We start from the raw sequence: 14,553 nt of genomic DNA, 5'->3' as shown, positions 1-14,553 counted from the left end.
CCCACCTCTGATCTTTAGAACGTAACCCCCGCAATAAATGAGGCACCACTGTACAGGCGCTAGAGCTGTAGAAGAAGCTGCTAAATTAAACAACACGAACCTGAGGATTACTCCGATTGTGTGATTGTAGTGAAATACTTCTCCATGTCTGTCTTTGACAAGGGAAGAAAGCTACTTAACTCCTTTAAGTGTTCCGATGCTGAAAGCTCCATTTCACAAAAGGAGCTTTAGAAGCCGAACCGTTCAAACAGCAGCTTGAAATCACTAAATGCCTAAATAATAGCACCATAAATCAGTTTCTTAGAGCTTTAGTGGCGTTTTTATACTGACAAACTACAGCAACAGTCCACAATAAGAGGCAACAACATTTGGCATCCTTAAAAAGCAAAGGAACCGCTGAGAGTTCGCCAGAGATAAACACATTGGTATTGGCCGAAACGTGTTGAGTCCCTACATAGAGGAAAGCCATAAGCCATAGGTTTGAGCCCTGTCCCGTCCCCGCAGCACGACTGGAGCAGCAGCCTGGGCCGCGGGGGCACCATGGAGATCCCCTGTCGGCGCATGCGGAGCGGCAGCTACGTCAAAGCTATGGGCGACCTGGCCGACAGCGACGACTCGGACGCCAGCCCCAAACCCTCGCCGAAGTCTGCGGCGCGGAGACAGAGCTACCTGCGGGCCACGCAACAGAGCCTGAGCGACCAGCTGCCACAGAGGAAGTGAGTACTCGCTGTTACCGCCACGCTAGCGCTGCTCTGACATCATCACCACAAACTGAGCATGTGGGGAGTACTACCTCAGAGGAAGAAAGTACTACTGATACTGTGTTTGTGTTTATTTGAGCGCTATTCTTCAAAGGGTCACAAATTCAGCGTCGTCTACATGGCTTACGGTGAATAATCTTAATGTTGCCAATTCGGGCGTTCTGCTCTCCCAAAATTCCACTCGATGGGATATATGGCTTACAAGCGACTGACAGTGCCTGAATTGCGTGAAAGGTTGAAGAGAAAGGGTATTTCGAGTGTGGGGAAACGAAAGGAGGAATTGTTGTTGCTAGTTGAACGAGCAGATGCTGTTTATGAAGATTTAAAAGAAGATGAGAGCGAGCAGAGCGAACGAAAACGTCTGTGTGTGCGAGTGAAAGACGGTGACAATGTGAATGAAGTTCAGCTGAGAGGGAAGAATGTGATGATGAATGATCTTCAACTATAGCTGTACACACGATCTGCACAAGGATCTCCCTAGTATTTAAGCACATATCCAGCCCATACGTCCGAATAAAGGACTGTTATTTGTGCCAGTGGACAAGGGTTATTCCAGGTTAGCCCCGTTAGCTTGTTACAATCGTCTACAGCTCATTGTTGATGAAAAGTCCACAATAAACCACAAATGCATCAAGCCCGGCTCAGTGTGAGATCATCTCAAAGGCTGCTTTATAAAGTTACCGGCTGTATTTACGTTATTATTGCATAATACTTGTTTTCACCGGATCTATGCGCTGCTAAGGAGCTAGTTAGCTCCGGGTGAGCGGTTAGCAGCTCGACTACGGACTTATTTTTTGACATGGCTGATGTTCTCACGTTGAAAACACAGACTGATAAAGTTGTATTGGGCAGAGAGATAATCAGAGGCTGTCGGTGCTTTTTACTATAGTCTCCCAGGGACAGCTCAAAGACCCCTGGGGCAACGGTTAGTTATCCGGCCCAGCCTTCGAGGCTCCGAGCCGGGCGGGAGACCGTACAGCGGGGCAGTGCGTGGCTAAAAGTGTCCGCTACAGGCAGGAGGGGAGGCGGGAGGTACGAGCCCCAAATGTAGGGAGTCGGAACAGTCGAAGTCTGCATCGTAAAATATCAGCTACAGAATTGTATTCCTCTCTTAGCAGAAGATGAAGCCAGCAGAGCGAGCGAAAACGCTCCAGCAGAACCGGAACTTGCGAAGACTATTTGTCACCCATAATGCACCGAAAAATTCAGTCGCTCCCCCGCCCATCGGATTAAATTTTGGGAGAGCAGAACGCCCGAATTAACCTTAACCTTTCGCCAAAGCCCCGCCCCCTTCAGGTCTCATGACACTTCCCATACGTTAATCCCGTGCGGAGTTTAGACGTACAGACGGACGCGATTGGCCTTTCATACTCTGTTTGGCCATGTGGAAACTGAGGCCGTGCGAAGGGTCTGAGAAAATTATACAGTTTTTCCTCACGGACCACGCAGACTCGTCAAGTATAATCCAACGTTTAGACAATGTTAGCTAGCTGTGTCAAGAAGTGGAGTTTAGCGCAGGGTGTAGAGGGGAAGAAGTGCATGTTTGGAACTCTTTTTTTTGATGCAACACCAGCGCAATATTCTTCAGATTGAGGCAAAAATGTATTTAGAATATGCAACGAAGGGGAAACTACAACTATCAAGGCTAAAGCACCTTTGGAAAAACTCACTGGAGCTGCCTTAAATGCAATGGCACAGTTGTGTGAACTAGTCGTGGTCTCAGTAAGTTGATCTTATGTTAGTCCAGTATTGATTAAAATATGTCCAGCCTGTGATGGGCTCCTGCTGTCAGAGCCGTGGGAAGATATTTTAGTTGTTTAGTAGGGGGTGCTGAGGGACAAAATTTACCGCCAAAATACTTTTTCTGTGCATAAATCCTATTTATGAACCTCTTAACTCCCGCCTGAACCGAGAGCATTTTCTCCAGTTCAGCTTTACCCAAATCCTGTAGGCCAGTGTAACACCTCATTTGAAAGACCTACAAAACTAAATGGATCTTTTTCCTCACATCAGATTTTTTTTCATCACTTTTTTTGTTGGCAGTCGTCACTTTTTCGTCAAATTATTCGCATTTTTTTTGTCACATTCTTATCACTTTTTCGTCCATTTTTTCGCAATTTTTCGTCAAATTTTTTCTCACTTTTTTGGTCCATTTTTTGTCCATTTTTGTCATTTTTTATAAATTTTTCATCACTTTTTCGTCTATGTTTTCTCACTTTTTTTTCACATTTTCATCCTTGTTTTCGTCTCAGTTTTGCTGCTATTTTCGCACCTTTTTTCCGGAAGCTTTTGGACTGGGGTAAAGCTGGACAAAATGTGCTCGGTTCAGGTGGGAGTTAAGGGGTTAATATTGCCTTGCAGTTCACAAACTATCCACCAGGGGGTGCTGCGGCGCCCTCAGCACCCTGGGTTCCCACGGCCTTGCCTGCTGTGGAGGAGAGAGAGGCTGCAGTGGCTCTGTCTCCCCCGCGGCAGTGGCCCAGCAAGGTAACATAAAAGTAATTATTCCCCAGCATAGACATAAATAATATACTTTATTTAATCCGCGATGTCCCGTGTGATGTCAGAGCAGTGACAATAACAAATATCAAGGCTCTGCTCGGAGCAAATAAACGCCTCCTGTAGCACAAAGTAAACGTGTCGGATGTTCCAGCGGCAGAAACACTTTGTCCAGCAACGACGGCTCATGAAACAACAACAACACCTATGGTAAATGAGTATTAGCTTGATCTAGTTGGCTGGCGGTGTTTCATTTAGCCCGTTTATTGGCTTTGAGCGGCAGGAAACGGGTCCCGCACTAAAGTTTCTATGGACCGTGACCGTTTGGGGGTTTATGGTTTTACGCAAGGTCACTTCTCGGATGTGAGCTGGAAAACGTCTCCAGGTCTCCACAGCAAAATGAACCAAAAAGTGCACTTTTTCCTGAACGGTACCATGCAGTCCCCCCTCTTGAGCCAGCTCGAACTCTCAGATTTGTTTTGTAAAATGGGTTTGACTCTCCCCCCGCTGCCCCGGTCACGCGCAGTCGTACGGTGGACTTCGGGTTCTTGCACGGGAATGACCTGGACGTGCTGTGGTCTCCGGTGCACCACCACAGTGTGCCCCTGCATCTGCTGGGCAGGTCTATGAGCAGGTCAGTGAGGTGTCCAAGTAGTGGTTAAGTTAGTTCAGTAAGAGCCAACCTCATCCCATGTGCCCGCTCTTTGTAGATTCATTTTAAAGTATTCACGTAAGCATCATTAGGAGTTATCAGTGCTGATGGGCGAAGTAAAAGTTTTAAGGTCTTCAGATAAAGGTAAGTGGTTTAAGCACAGTCATCACAATATCCTGTACATACACCGCATGCTTCATTCACGTATGTTTGATAAGACAAGATATATGAGCCTTTATTGATCTCACAATGGAGAAATTTACATTGTTACATCAGGTCTCAAGAAACGGCCAGGGTGTGCAAAATAGACAGGAAATGGTCAAACAATGAAACAGTAAATAGAGGTGTCTTATATACATGCGTTTCCAATGACATCATGCATAGTTCCGGCGGCCATTTTGAATACCGAAGTAGAATTATGCAGTACTACAACATGCAACAATAACTCTAGGATGAAAATGAAAGACAACTGATTGACATGGCCCCAGACGCACGTTTATGTGAAGAAACCGGCAAATGTGTCGAGCTACAGCAGGATTTACTAAACATCTGTTTCACTCTGAAGACTAAATTAACCCATCAAAGAGGAAACAGAAAACCTTTCTCTGTGATTTTTACAGTTTGTCATGTCAACGGAGTCTCAGTCTGAGTCAGTGTTTCAGCTGCTCAAGACGTTAGCATGCTACTGGTTAGCAACTGTCAACCAATGACTTCAACACGATAAACACGTGTGGCTCACATCTATGAATCTGACCTCTGTCATGTTGTTTCCAAGGCTAGATGTTTGGAGTGTGGTTCAGGGCTTTCTCTTGGAGAGATCAGAGCTGAGCTGTTGAGGCTAAATGCTAACTGGTAGCCTGCTAACATCTTGAGCAGCTTAAACACCGACTCGCTGTTTTCTACACATTGAAGAAAACACATTGAGTAGAGCAGGGGTGTCCAAACTTTTTTCCTGTGGGGCCGCATACTGAAGCGTACACAGGGTGAAGGGCCATAGATCGGTGGTTAGTGCCGCAAAACCTTTGACTAGCAGAGGTTTAAATTGGGCCCCACACCTTTATTTATGCTCAAAACCTTCATGCCAGCTCTGTCTCACAGTAAAAGGTTAGTTGTTTGGTTAGAATTGTGTAGAATTATTACATTTAAATAAAAAGGACTATCTCTGATGATGTGTCCTGATTCAGCAAGAAGGCAGAGGGCCACCAAAAATTGGTCTGAGGGCCGCATTTGGCCCCTGGGCCGCACTTTGGACACCCCTGGAGTAGAGATATTGTTGCATGTTGTAGTGCTACATGATTCTACTTTGTTATCCAAAATGGCCACCATAACAACAACAAGAATAACAAAAATGACTGAAAGGCATGTATACATATTTAAGGGGAAAAAATGTATAAGAAATAAAACTAGAACATCCAAATGTCAGCATTGGCATTGCAAAGTTTACTGTCCACGTGCAGGTGGTTAATAAAGTCACGCAGACACTTATTGCGCGTAGCTTTGCAAAGGGGTTCTTGCACATGTTACTTCACAGTCTTGTTGTACAGTCTGACAGCAGTGATGAAGGCCCCGCGCTCCGTCCTGCACTGAGGGTGTCTCAGTCTTCCACTGAAAGAGCTGCTCAGCTCCTCTACAGTCCTGTGCAGTGGGTGGGAGGTGTTGTCCACGATGGCGCTGAGCCTGGCTGTTCCTCACCTCCTCCACAGAGTCCAGGGGGCAGCCCAAGGACGGAGCTGTCCCTCCTGACCGGCTTGTTCAGTCTGTTCTTGTCCCGCTCTGTGCTGCCCGGGGCCCAGCACACGGCAGCGTAGTGGAGAGCAGAGGCTACCACAGAGTCATTAAATGTCCTCAGCTGGCCTGCTCACCTCACTCTCCTCAGAAGGAGACTGCGCAGGTGGTTGTGCTCACACGAGTCCTCAAAGACAACAGACTCTAGCCCATAATGGCGGAGTCATTGTGAGGAACTATTTATAACTGGCATTAACTGTAGTTAACGAGTAATTAAAGAACAACTAACCCCCGCACTAGAGCTTTACTCCGCCCTTGTTCAATATTTGAAAAATGCGCCTAAGGAAGCGCTTCCCGGAGTGGCTGGAGACCTGCGGGCGCCGGGTGAGCATGAGGCTGACGTCAGGTATCACAGCAGAGCCAATGAGTCACAATTCAAACAAGGTATTTTTTTAGCCACAAGACGGTTTTAGGCTCAAAATTAAGATTTAAACCAATATGCACTGCAAAAAGTATTTAACTATTTCAGTATAAACATCTCAATTTGAGCACAATAATCCACATTTTAGTTGTTTTGACTAGTTAAGAAGTTGTTGGGCATTTGTCCTAGATTATTTCACTTGTTCTGAGATGTTTCTGACTCATTTCGATACATTGCGTTCTTATTTCAGGTCATTTTCTTTGCCAATGGGGTAAGAAAATTGGTCTGATCTCATTGGCAATTTCACTTTCTTATTTCAAGCGAGATTTACCCTAGAACTGGTCTGAAATGTCCTCAAACAAGCAAAGTAAACTGGGTCCGATCAGGAAAAGTGTCTAAATGAGTGAAAACCGCTCAAAACAAGATACATTTCCTCAATTCAAGTCATTTAAGCCAAAGCTTGACCAAGACATGTTCACAGCATTATTAAACGGTTACAGCAGATTCTACAAAGTCATGGAAAAACAACTAAGCCAAGTAGAGTCGGGCTAAACAAAGTGGAGTAGAATCGGGAAGGGCTGGTGGAAACGAGCCACAAGCAAACGCCTCCCTATCAGATGGGCCTATCTCCAGCCTGCTGATAAAAGATCATCTGTTGCCGATGAAGCTTGAAATGCATGGGGAAAGCAGCCATTGTAGAACATTGACAAGAGAAAACATTGGAACACGTTCTTGTTTCATGTGCCTTCCCTAATGCCTCTTTCCTTTCCTCCGCAGCTGTCTTCCATCCCTCCAGGAGATCGCCTCTCAACGTGCCCTGGATGAGATGGACCCGCTGGTGGGAGCGCGGCTGGATTCCCTGGGGGGAACGGTGTCCTCGGGGTGGGACGACGATGACCTGAGAGCGGCCTGCGACTCTTTGGCCAGGCGCAGTCGCATGGGACAGGTACGAGCAGGACGGGATTTGCAAAACCTTGGAAAAATGTGTTTTTCATAAGGAGGAGGGAGCTGAACACAATCATTTACAGTCGGGTTGAGACGCTGCGGGTGAAGCGGGAAACAACGCATTTCGAGATCAATTTGAAAGATGGAGATTGCTGACAGTGTTTCATTAAATATTAAATTAAATTATTACAGAGACGGATAAAAACAGCATTATATATGAGTGCAATCTATAGTGCAGACTGGTATGCAATAGATAAAAACATTTCAAAAGCAAAAAAACCTGATTTTCCAACCGACCGTGGGCAGACAGGTATTACACATAAGTGGAACCAAGGAGGTGTTGTGCTTCCAGAGCCGCATATGAGTATTTAGAGGGGAATTGATTGTTCTGGCAGAGGAATGGGAAGGGAAGGCGGTGGATCCAAAGCTGTTTCTCTTGTAAAGTCATCACCTCGCCTCCCTTTAAAGGAACAGGCCACCGTTTTTACATACTGAGATATGTTCTTACCTTAGCTTTGACGAGTTCTTTAGGACCTGTCTGATCTTCACCCGTGCCTTCAGTCACGTAAACACAGCGCAGACGGCGTTAGCATTTAGCCTCTCCCTCTCTCCTCTATAGCTCCAAAACAGGTCAAGATAGAAGCTACCAAGCTCTTCCACGTTTTCCCTATTTAAATATGGTTACGTGAAGTGTTCCACTACAAAGTATAATTACACAAAATTAAACAATGTGGATTTTCTAAGCGGATAAAAGGGGGGACTATATTGTAAAGCGTAATAATACCAGGAGTTGTTTGAAATCCACGCAGGAATCTTCACTTTACTGTGCGGATGCCAATTTGCCGAATTTCTCACATTTCTGCCTAAATTGGTCACTAAATGTGGTCTGATCTTCATCAAAATCACAGAATGATTAAACAGTGTCTGCTTAAACTAATACCACTCAAACATTTACATTTTGTCATATTTTTATTGGCCATAAGATGTAAACATTCACAGGACAGGGAGGAGTAAGTAAGTACACCTCCTGAAACTCACTGAACTGCAGCAGTTTTGTGGAAGAGGAACGGTCCAAGATTCATCCTGATCGTTGTGAACGTCTAATCTGCAACTACAGGAAACGCAGTTATTGCTGTAGAAGAAGGATCAACCAGCCATTATTTTTCATGATATTTGTAGCACCACAGCGTATTCTATGTCAGTTTTTTTCAACACCAACACAGCACCAGGAGAAAATGTAAAAAAATGTAACTCTATAGCCTATTCAGTGGTTTCAAGTGTCTTGAATAGGAACATTGTATAGTGTTATACCACATTATTTGTAGTTATTATACGGCTCTTCACAACGTAAGTAGAAGCTCCGTTGATTTGAATGGGATTTCCCAACGTTCTACCGGTCATTATTTTCTGATAAAGGACCTCTGAAAAAAATAATGACGCTGCCAATGGCAACGGAGTTCTTTCATATCACTCCGCGCGTACGTAGTAGCAACACTATCTCTGTCCCCGTCACTGAGAGAGAAGTTGGGGGAAATTGCGCGTGAAGTTAGCGTGAGTCTGACTTTCAACTTACCCAGAGATTCACCACCGTTCCTCCAACTGCGCCTTCAACTAAGTAGCTAGGCTAGCTGCTAGCCTTGCTGCTTCTAGCCTAGCAAAACGTTGCCGAGCAACGCGCAAACTTTTGGGAACTATTTGTCGCGGAAGTCATTAAATAAACCTTTCGACCTTCATAAAAGTGTACGAAGTTTATGTTGTGTGTGTTCAGTTGGCAAATGGCCGTATAATAAGCGAGGGCGGACCCCTCCGCTTCGCGTCGGGGTCCGGTTCGCCCTGTCGGTGCTTATTTTCCCGATAATGACCAGCGTTCTATACATTATCCCTTACATAATAATTGATTTGTTTAAAATATATTTTTTAGACCAACTAGGTAAAATTGGATAATTTCCCAAGGCACCCCAGTTAATATCTCACGGCACACTAGTGTGCTACGTTATAGCTATGGACACATGCTCTGGCTCATTTGAAAGGTGAGACTCTCTGTAGGTAAAAACTACTGAGGCAATTCTACGTGCCTCAGTTCCTGAGAAATCCAAAGCTAAACAGAGGCTCATTTTGATCAAAATCAATTCTAGATTCTGAGATCATTTGTATTTTATCAAACACTCTCCTTTCGGATTAACTCCTCTCTCCTCTCTGGACGGACACTAACGTTATGGGAAGAGGCAAATGCCTAAATATCTCAATTTTTCAGTCGTCCTTGGACCAATTTTGACCATTTAAAAACTCAGAGAAATGTTACAATCTCAACAGTTTCGATCTTTCCATGGGAAGCCGCTCTGCTTTGTCAAACGTGCTGAAACACAAAAACAAGTTTTTCCGTTTTTGTCACTACAGGGGTTCACTTACTTATTCCATGCATGTTGAGAATGTTTCAGGTTTTTTCTGCAAAGGAAAAAGGGGTGTGTAAACATGTGGTTCCCACTGTATATACATTTGTAAAACATTTAGACTTCCAGACTATCACTTTAAGGACAGGCTCTGTCGCTGCACCCCTTTAAAGACAGATCCTTCAAAATGCAATACTGGAAAATGTTGACTTTGTAAGAGCTGCTAAAGGGAATGCAAGAGTGCAATGAAAAACTCAAACTGGAAAAATTTGAGCAATGCGCAAGGGGTTCCATGGACTTTTGCGATTGGACACGAGTGACAGTCCACCCACCAATGCGCCATAGAGTCGTCGTAGAGCAAAGATGGTAAAGGAGAGTTTGTTCTTTTCTATCTCACATTCAAACTAAGACGTTAAAAGAGAAAACTAGCCCAACATCTGAGCTCTGTCTGACAAATGGATGGAAAAGGGCTGTACACATCGGCTGCTGCATCACAGAAACGTCCTGCTGCTGTCGCTACATGTCCCGGTCGCTCGGCGTTTGAGCTTCTGCCTGGAGTCAAAAGGACGGCCGTGACATTTGTAATTCTGCGGCGCTTTCTGGCTCCCAGCGACACGTCGAAAAGGGTTTATGAATATGCAGAGTGGCCCCGGACCTGTGACTCAGTGAAGGAGATAATAGCTTGTTTTGGATTGGGAGCACACCTATGGCATTTGAGCTGGAGATGTTATTTGCATTAATTGGCATATTGAGTAACGAGACGCGAGGCCAGGTGTTTGAACGGCGGCTTCACCCAGTCGGATGCAGTGTTTGTGAAGAGTGGCGTTTTACTTCATCTGTGTTTTTAAAGCAAACCTGAACGACAATATTCTTGAAAGTAGGTTATTCTGTGTTGTTCTAATGTGAGGTTTAATGATGATGGTTTTAAAGGAACAGGCCACCATTATCCATACTGAGATGTTTGGAGCTATAGGAATCCATTGGGAGAGGCCACATGCTAACAACATCTTTGGTCTTTTTGCATGACTGAGGGCACACAGTTCTTCCAGGCTGTGATATGTTCTTACCTGAGCTAGGACGAGTTGATCCGTACCTGTCTGGTCTTTGTGCCCGTGGAAGAGCGTGGTCGCTTCCAACTTCACCCCCGTTTGGAGCCATAGGAATATATTGGGAGAGGCCAAATGTTAGCAACATCTTTGGTCTAAATGTGTGACTGAGCGCGCACACACAAAGACCAGACAGGTACGTATCAACTCATCTAAGCTCAGGTAAGAACATATTTCAGTGTGGAAAAACTGTGGCCTGTTCCTTTAAAGTAACAGGACTTCCTTCCTCTAAATCAGGGGTGTCCAAAGTGCGGCCCGGGGGCCAAATGCGGCCCTCAGACCAATTTTTGGTGGCCCTCTGCCTTTTTGCTGAATCGAGACACATCATCAGAGATAGTCCTTTTTATTTGAAATGTAATAATTCTACACAATTCTAACCAAACAACTAACCTTTTACTGTGAGACAGAGCTGGCATGAAGGTTTTGAGCAGAAATAAAAGGTGTGGAGCGCAATTTAAACCTCTGCTAGTCAAAGGTTTTGCGGCACTAACCACCGATCTATGGCCCTTCACCCTGTGTACACTTCAGTATCCGCCCCCACAGGAAAAAGGTTTGGACACCCCTGATTTAAAGTAACAGGACTTCCTTCCTCTAAATGCATCAAATATAATGATGTAATTGCGATTACAATATTTGTATATTTCACTCTCTACAAATGCCAGTGCTGTACATCATACATGTATATGGCCTAAATAGTTTGATTCCCACCGGGACGGGGCCTTTCTGTGTGGAGTTTGCATGTTCTCCCCGTGCTCTGGGTACTCCGGTTTCCCCTACCACTAAAAACATGTACAATAGATTCCCCGCTGGTGCCAGGACTCCTCTGAAAAGGAGATTCTTAATCTCAGTGGGACAATCCTGGTTAAATAAAGGTCAATAAATAAATAAATAAATGTCAAAGTGTCAAAAATGTGACAAAAACAACGACAACAAAGAAGAAGTTGCGATCAGTTGAGTTGGTCTTAGCTTTCAAATGAGGAGTTTACACTGGCCTATGGGCTGCAAGCTCCACTCGAGAAGCTTTTAGATTTGGGTGAAGCCGAACTGGAGCAAATGGACTCAGTTGAGTCGGGGGTTAAGAGGTTAATTTGGTCAGTGTTAATCATAAGAAATCCATTACCCAGGACCAAGTACAAGCACTGGGGTGACCGGTCCTTTTCAGTAGCTGGACCCAGACTCTGGAATAAGCCGCCCCCTGATATGCACCATCACTGACTTTGGCCTTTTTAAATCCAGGCTCAAGACGCATTTATTCAGACTGACTTTTAAAGCAGTACTAAGTAACGTGTTTACCTTAATAAATCCTTCCCGTAGTCCCAGTGGGGGTAATACAAGTGTTTATGGGATGATTGGAGGGTCTTTCATCTCCCCCTGGTGTCTCTGGCCAGAAACCCATGTTTGCAACTTGTCTGCCACCGGTCCGGAGAAAGCAATACACACTCATGGAATCACGAAGAAGAAGCTAACATGCTAACGGGCAAAGCTAACTGCGGGCTAACGTCACTTTAAACCGTATTTACAGCCAAGTTTGAGTGAAAAAAAAAAATTCCATTGTATAATTGGATGCACAGTAACCCTCTCTCCCTTCGCCTTTCCTGTCAGCGTAGTATTTACTCTCCAAGACGATTAATAAGTTAAAAAATCGTAACTTGCTACGACACCTGCAGTTGCGCTTATGGCCTCTAGGGGGAAGAGTTACTTAGTACTGCTTTAACACTAAGCAGCACGGCGACACTTTTAGTACATTTGATCTGTTTTATTGTTTGGTTGTGTGAATGTTTTCAATGGATGTTATGTGGTTTTATTGTAAAGCACTTTGGTCGCCTTGAGTGTTGTAAAGGGCTCTATAAATAACATTTGATTGATTGATTGATAGTTGAATTGATGGATTGGTCCTAACTGGTCTCTATGGGGTTTCATCCTGTTTAAAAGCTGCCAGTCGTGTAGCTCAGACATCTACAAACTGGTAATAGTGTTCCAGTCTGAGTCAGATGCTCCTGGTTGTGGACACCGCTCTCTCCCAGTCTCGTTGCCTGTAAAGCGCTGCCCTCTTGTGGCCTTCGTGAGTCAGAACAGGTGCTAACGCGTGATTCACTGCGGCTGTTGGACTCGCTGAATTATTAAAGCGAAGATGAATCACGGGATTTGACAGGAGCCATAATCCTCACACCGGTATCGTATAACAGGAGCACAGAAACAACCGGCCTCTCGTCGTCTTCTCATCTCCTGAAAGGCTTTCGGAGAACTCCACACTCACTGACACGACACAAAACACCGCCTCCAGGACTATAGGGTGTCCTTTGTTGTTGCAGCGGTTGTTGCCATGGATACTGTGATGTGCCTCAAGGATTTTTGTTTTAATTTTCTTTCTTTAATTCATTTGGATCAATTGTCAGCCAGGGTTGCAAAGTGTTTTGTTTTGTTTTCTGTCCTGAAAACCTTGAAAACGGCTCAGATCATTACAGTGTCCTGGAGTAACCGGCAATGTATAAGTGTAAGGATGTCAGATGAAAAATTAAATACTGCAGATGATGTTTATCAGAGCGCAGGGTGGTCGAGGTCAGCAAGAGGGTGACAAGGCTTTTGGCAGAAAACCACGATTACAACTTGACTGCCACCGGACCGGAGCCACCAATACACACTGATAGAATCACGAAGAAGAAGCTAACAGGCTAACGGGCAAGGCTAACTGTGGGCTAGCACCACTTAAACCAGAGCCGTGGGAAGATGTTTTAGTTAAGGGGCGCTGAGGGACAAAATTTACCCCCAAAATACTTTTCCTGTGTATCAATCCTATTTATTAACCTCTTAACTCCCGCCTGAACCGAGAGCATTTTCTCCAGTTCAGCTTTACCCAAATCCTGTAGGCCAGTGTCACGCCTCATTTGAAAGACCTACAAAACTAAATGGATCTTTTTCCTCACATTAGATTTTTTTTTCAGCACTTTTTTTGTTGGGCAGTCGTCTCATTTTTGTCAAATTTTCGTGACTTTTTTGTCATTTTTTCGTCAAATTATTCACTTTTTTTCGTCAAATTCGTATCACTTTTTTGTCCATTTTTTTCACAATTTTTCGTCAAATTTTTCTCACTTTTTTGTCCAAATATTTGTCCATTTTTGTCATTTTTTGTAAATTTTTTGTCACTTTTTTGTCAAATTATTCGCATTTTTTGGTCAAATTCTTATTACTTTTTCGTCCATTTTTTCTCAATTTTTCGTCAATTTTTTGTCAAGTTTTTGTCAATCTTTTGTCACTTTTCCATCAATTTTTTCTCACGTTTTTCACGTTTTTCACATTTTCATCCTTGTTTTCGTCTCAATTTTGTTGCTATTTTCTCACCTTTTTCCCAGAAGCTTTTGGATTGGGGTAAAGCTGGAGAAAATGTGCTCGGTCCAGGTGGGAGTTAAGGGGTTAATATTGCCTGCAGTTCGCAAACCATCCACCAGGGGGTTCTGCAGCGCCCTCAGCACCCTGGGTTCCCACGGCCTTGACTAAAACAGTATTTACAGCCACGTTTGAGTGAAAAAAAAAGATCTCCATTTTGTACAACATCCCTCTCTCCCTTTGTCTTTTCTGTCAGCGTAGTATCGACACCTGCAGTGGTGCTTGTGGCCACTAGGGTATGAGTTACTTCGTACCGCTTTAAAACAATAGGAGTCTGGACCCATTTATCACAAAAAGTGGTACTATTTTCAGCTTTTTAGTTCCCTATCTCAACATTTCACCAAATATCATTCTCAAAATGTACTGTCCAGAAGAAAAATTGCAAAGGATATGATGTCAGAATTTAATTGTGGGCTAAGACGATGCAACTAATTTGCATATTTTAACAAATAATTGAGGTGAGACACAGAATAGGGAAAACATTTAAAGTGGGTGATTGGAAATGTTATGCTGTATATTACAAAAATTTTAACAAAAGATGTATTGCAGCAAGGCCGTGGGAACCCAGGGTGCTGAGGGCGCTGCAGCACCGCCTGGTGGATAGTTTGTGAACTGCAGGCAAAATTAACTCCTTAACTCCCACCTGAACCGAGCACATTTTCTCCAGTTT

At 44.2% G+C, this 14,553-nt stretch overlaps 1 protein-coding gene across 3 annotated transcripts in view; it reads left to right on the top strand.

Annotated features, from left to right (window-relative positions):
• dlgap4b (discs, large homolog-associated protein 4b) overlaps window positions 1–14,553 on the top strand; it is a 100,504-nt gene that overhangs the window by 38,750 nt on the left and 47,201 nt on the right. For 2 of the 3 annotated variants that reach the window (XM_079582142.1, XM_079582144.1), the window contains exons 4-6: window positions 505–716; window positions 3,787–3,894; window positions 6,836–7,004. In XM_079582142.1, the coding sequence (XP_079438268.1) occupies window positions 505–716; window positions 3,787–3,894; window positions 6,836–7,004 (489 nt within the window). The remainder of the gene's footprint in view (window positions 1–504; window positions 717–3,786; window positions 3,895–6,835; window positions 7,005–14,553) is intronic. The other variant, XM_079582143.1, reaches the window with a different exon arrangement.

Source organism: Gobius niger, assembly GCF_951799975.1.
Source record: "Gobius niger genome assembly, chromosome: 24".
In the NCBI taxonomy this organism is placed as follows: Eukaryota; Metazoa; Chordata; class Actinopteri; order Gobiiformes; family Gobiidae; genus Gobius; species Gobius niger.
This window is presented reverse-complemented; position numbering and strand designations above follow the sequence as displayed.